We start from the raw sequence: 5,583 nt of genomic DNA, 5'->3' as shown, positions 1-5,583 counted from the left end.
CCTTCCTCCTCCCGAAAGACAGCAACACATTGAACCCATCAAAGTACAGACCGATAACGTGCCTATCGAGTCTGTACAAAATACTGAGCAGCATAATTACCGCCAAAGTTTCTGCTCACTGCGAACAGCATCACATCATCGCAGAAGAGCAGAAAGGATGCAGGAAAAATACGCATGGCTGCAAAGACCAGGCCATCATCGACGCAGCCATAGTCGGCCAGGCGGTATATAACCAGCGGAACCTAAGTATGGCCTACATCGATTACAGGAAGGCTTATGACTCCATACCTCACTCGTTTCTCGTCCGGGTATTGGAGCTCTACAAAATTGATCCCGTCGTCGTTAGGTTCCTGCAGCATGCGATGAGGCAGTGGAGTACGTCTCTGCACCTCAGTGATGGGGAAAATGTGTTGCAGTCTAGAACGCTGCAGATAAAGAGGGGGATATTCCAAGGCGACTCTTTCAGCCCGCTTTGGTTTTGTCTGGCACTGAACCCCCTCAGTAGGACGCTCAATAGAAACGGTCATGGCTATAAAATAAGGTATGGCGACGGCGCCCACGAAGAAGTGACCCATACCTTTTACATGGACGATCTCAAGGTCTACGCTGATTCACGTCAGCGTCTAGGTGTAGCTATCCGGGTTGTCGAAGACATAAGCAGGGACATCTGTATGGAGTTCGGCCTCGACAAGTGTCGCTGTGTCCACCTGCTGAAAGGACAACTTACCGAATCCGGAGGCTACGAGGTCTATGACGGCGAGTTTATAAGAGACATGGTTCGTGGCGAATCCTATAAATATCTTGGATTCCGACAGCTCACCGGGATTCGCCACTCCGACATCAAGACGGAGCTGCGAGACAAGTTCTTGAGTCGAGTGAACTGTGTCCTGAGGACTTTCCTCAACGCGGGGAACAAGGTACGCGCGATCAACACATTCGCGGTTCCCCTGCTGACCTTCAGTTTTGGTGTAGTCAAATGGAGCAAAACTAACCTAGAGGACCTTGAGAGGAGGATGAGGAAAGCATTCAAAGAGGCCGGAATGCACCATCCTCAATCGGCACTGGAGAGAGTTTCACTACCACGCAAAGAAGGGGGACTTGGAATCGTCGACATTTCTGCACTGTGTGTTGCCCAGGTACGACAACTGCGCGAGTACTTCGCAGAACGCGCCAACCAAAACGCGCTATACCGGGCTGTCTGCGCCGCCGACAGAGGATACAGCGCTCTGCACTTGGCGCAAGCGGAGTACCAACTCAACTGCAATCTGCAGACAGTGGAGGAGAAGATTGCAGCTTGGAAGCAGAAGGCAGTGCATGGTGCCCACCCCCATCAACTGGACCGGCCACACGTCGACAAGGCCGCATCTAATCTGTGGCTAACGCGTGGTGAACTCTCTTCAGTAGTAGAAGCCGACATGATAGCCATCCAGGACAGGATAATGCCGACGAGAAACTGCAGGCGGTACGTCTGGCATCAAGACGTTGATGACATTTGCCGGATGTGCCATCAACCAGGTGAAAACATAGAGCACATTATGGGAGGCTGTCCCGTTTTGGCCAACGCAGCCTACACCGAGCGCCACAACAACGTGGCCCGTATTGTTCATCGACAACTGGCGCTCCAATGTGCTCTACTGGAAGACAACGTACCAAACTACCGGTACCTGCCTGCACCTGTCCTGGAAAATGACCGTTTCAAGCTGTACTGGGATCGCACTGTTCTGACCGACCTCTCGATCCACCACAACCGCCCAGATATAATGGTTTACGACAAGAGCGACCGCAAAGTCACCATCATCGATGTCGCTATTCCACTGAACCAGAATCTGGAGGAGACCCACGGTCGCAAAATCTGCAAGTACCGACCATTGGCCGTGGAGCTCAAGGAACTGTGGGGGCTAAGGGAGGTCCCAAGAATTGTTCCAGTCGTTCTCTCTGGAACTGGAATTATCCCGAAGACACTTCTGGAAGCGCTAAAGGTGTTGAACATCGAGAAGGAATTGGCCGGCATCCAAAAGTCGGTCATCCTTAGCACCTGCGCGATTGTCCGACAATTCCTCGGTCAGGACTAAAACAGCACGAGCATGCAGATACGTGCATTCCGCAGAGCCTAGTCCCCCTTTGGCATTCAGAAGCCCGGGGGCAGGTGAAAATTCTGGCTAGGTTCGCCTAGTTAAGAAGTGAGATAAGTCTGCCAAATGAAAAAAATCGTTTGTATTATTAAGCCAATTGATATGCGAGTTGGTATGTGGTGTGAGTCAAGGTTTTATTTTTGTTTGTTTGTTTTTTTTTTTTTTTTTTCAAATGAAATGTAGTTGTGTAGGTGGTAGTGTGGTGGTGGTTTTTTTTTGTTAAGAAACTAAAATTGATAAACTCTTTTGGTGACAAACATGTTGTGGTCCTAAAAAGGACCGTTTTGTTTTGGGGGTATTTGTTAACCTCCAAACCCGTATAGGGTACGTCCCTGACGTTTCAGCGCGTATACGACATCCATAGCAGTCACTGTTTTACGCTTGGCATGTTCGGTGTAGGTGACAGCGTCACGAATAACATTCTCCAGGAATACCTTCAGCACTCCTCGGGTTTCTTCGTAAATCAGACCAGAGATACGTTTGACGCCCCCACGGCGGGCTAGACGACGGATAGCGGGTTTCGTGATACCCTGGATGTTGTCACGCAGTACCTTGCGATGACGCTTTGCTCCTCCTTTACCGAGTCCTTTGCCTCCCTTGCCGCGTCCAGTCATGTTGGTTAATGGGAAAGAAAGTTACTGACGAAAGCACAGGCGCTTGTCGATCTGAGCGTCGAACGAGTATAATGAAGAAAAAAGGAAGGAAGGAAGGTATTGAATTAGAGAGACTTTAAACTCTGAGAGTTCATTCGTCTCTTGCCCTTGAGGGCGGGAAATTTAACTAAAGGAAAACTAAGAAAAACTCTTGCAAAATTCGTTATTCTCGCTCGACTCAGTCTTAGTAACCGCTATGGACGTATGTCGTATCGCCGCACCCTACACGGCTCTGGGGCCAAAAACACAACCAAACAATTGGAGCAGGGAAAAAGCCCATTTTAGTGTGCTTGAAGAGCTTGCTTCTAAAATGGGCGTAAAAACCTGCTCATCTTTTGCTGAAAATAAAAGAACAGAAAAGGAAAATACTTTTAATGTGTATTCATTTCGATATTATATTATTAAATTTTGTCGAGTAAACCTGTATCCTTTAAGAATTTTATGGTCCGGTCCTCTTCGATGTCGTCTCTTGCTAATGCAGTTCTGATGCTGTCTCCAACCTGAAATTTTGTTCTAGAGATGTTAAAAACTGGGCAATTGATTAACAAATGCTCTACTGTGAGCCTTACATTGCACCATGTGCAGCGCGGTTGATTTGCGATCAAGAAATTATGTGTTAAGAGAGTATGCCCGATACGCAAGCGTGTCAGGCATACTTGAATGGGGCGCTTAGTACTGTCCATCCAAGGATGGGTGGTATTCTTTATCTTTCTTAGAAAGAAGTCATTAGAGGTGTTCCAATTTATATCCCAACACGATCGTAGGTTGTTATCAACCCATCTGATGATGTCTTCGGACGGGGGGATATCAGTCCATAGTTCAGAATTTCTTCCCTCTTTGGCAAGACGATCAGCTAATTCATTTCCTTGAATTCCGCAATGTCCCGGGATCCAACAGAAAACGATGTCCTTTCCCTTGATTCCAGCTTCAATGCTTTGGGTCCAGGGGTGCTTATTTTCGCCACTCTGGAGTGCAAGCAGGGAGCTGTAGGAATCGGAGAAAATCACCGTTTTCGTGTTATCATCACATAGTGATATCGCAACGAGGAGGGCAGCTGTTTCTGCTGAGAAAATTGAACAAATGGATGGTAATTGGAATTTTATTTGAGCATTGTCGGAAAATATTCCAAATCCTACTTTATCACCATCAACAGATCCATCTGTGAAGATTTTGCGATGGAAGGGGAACTGTTTATGTATGTGATTGTTGAAGATAGCTGTGACTATACTGTTGGCTTCACCAGCTCTAACAGAGTTTTTAATAGTCCAGTCAAATTTTGGTCCTTGGTCGTACCATGGTCGAGGGCCTTCTCTAGTTAGAGGAGCGGCTCCCGGGAGAGTGATATTGCAAATGTCTTGAAGCCATTTGCTAGCTCTCGTGGTGGTTGATGTGAGATTTGGATATTTCTGTGAGATTCGGATGGCTCGATTGGCCAAGGCTCTGGTGATGAACATTTCGAAGGGAACTTGGCCAGCCTCCACAAGCAAAGCTTTTATTGGGCTGGACTTACAGGCTCCTGAGGCATATCTGATTACGCTATGGTAGCAAGGTTTTAAATGATCAATTGATTTCCAGGATGCACTGCTGAAGAGTTCAATCCCGTATAGCATTTTTGTGAAGACGATACTTCTACCGATTTTATAAATGGTTTTACGCGCGCTTAAGCGGCTGCGACCACTTATTACCATCGTTAACCGGATACGGCTTTTGATATCTGCTTTTGTCTTTTTGATGTGGTCTGTGAATGAAAGATTTTTATCTATTGTAACACCTAGAATTCGAGCTGATTTAACTCGTTTCACAAGTGCACCATTAATTTTGCATGGTTTGAATTTTTTCTTGTGACCTTTTAGACTGCAGCAATGAAGTATATTGGATTTTTGTGCTGAAATTTTGAAACCAATTGAATCTGCCCAGCTGCTGATAGCAGAGATTCCTATCTGGAGTCTTCTGCGTGCAAGTTCAGTGAATGATGCTCGGGCCATAAGCAGTATATCGTCAGCATATGCCAGTATTTCGATGTTTGGTGGAATAACATCGAAAACTGATTGCATTGCTATTAGGAAGAGAGTTGCCGAAAGAACAGAGCCCTGTGGTACTCCGTTTTCTTGAACTCGGCTTTCAGATATTGACCCTCCGAAGAAAACTTGAAAACTTCGGTTGAGGAGGAAACTTTGAATGATTTCGAAGAGGTAACCTTCGAATCCCCATTGGTGGAGTTGATCTATGATATTATGCTTCCAGGTGGTATCGAATGCTTTGGAAAGATCAAGCAAAGCAAGTTCATTGTGTTGTCTCTTCTGTGTGGAGTCATGAAGAAATTGGTTGAGATGGCAGAAATATGTACTTGTGCCTTTTCCTCGACGGTAAGCATGTTGTCTGGGGTCTAGTAGTTGTTGTTCTTCGAGGGTTGTTATCAGTCTTCGGTTAATCATCCTTTCAAAAAGTTTCCCTAAGCAGCTGAGGAGCGTGATAGGGCGATAGCTATTCACATCACGTTTGTCCTCTTTTGCTTTGGGGATCGGGATTACCATGCCAGCTTTCCATGAATCTGGAAAGTATCTGTTTGTCCAGCACTCGTTGAAAATCTGCAAAAGCAGGGTTTTCGCATGGTGGGGCAGGTGTCTTATCATCGGGTATTCGATATTATCTGGGCCGGCTGACTTACCTTTGGACCTTTTAAGGGCCCAGAGCAGCTCGTCCATGGAGAAAGGTTTGTTGTATTCGTGCTGTTGACCTGTAGCAGAGGGAAACACTTCTAGTTCTGCTTTGGCTTTGATATTCTTAAAGGCATTGGT

At 46.4% G+C, this 5,583-nt stretch overlaps 1 protein-coding gene across 1 annotated transcript; it reads right to left on the bottom strand.

Moving 5' to 3' along the window:
• Window positions 1-2,334: 2,334 nt before the first annotated feature.
• Window positions 2,335-2,798, bottom strand: LOC129782433 (histone H4). The gene has a single exon (XM_055789625.1). The coding sequence runs from the start codon at window positions 2,744-2,746 to the stop codon at window positions 2,435-2,437; it is 312 nt and encodes a 103-aa protein (XP_055645600.1). The 5' UTR covers window positions 2,747-2,798; the 3' UTR covers window positions 2,335-2,434.
• Between the last annotated feature and the right edge of the window lie 2,785 nt (window positions 2,799-5,583).

The sequence above is a fragment of the Toxorhynchites rutilus genome, unplaced genomic scaffold, assembly GCF_029784135.1.
Source record: "Toxorhynchites rutilus septentrionalis strain SRP unplaced genomic scaffold, ASM2978413v1 HiC_scaffold_72, whole genome shotgun sequence".
Taxonomy (NCBI): Eukaryota; Metazoa; Arthropoda; class Insecta; order Diptera; family Culicidae; genus Toxorhynchites; species Toxorhynchites rutilus.
Note: the sequence above shows the minus strand (reverse complement) of the source record. Positions and strands in the feature narration are given on the sequence as shown.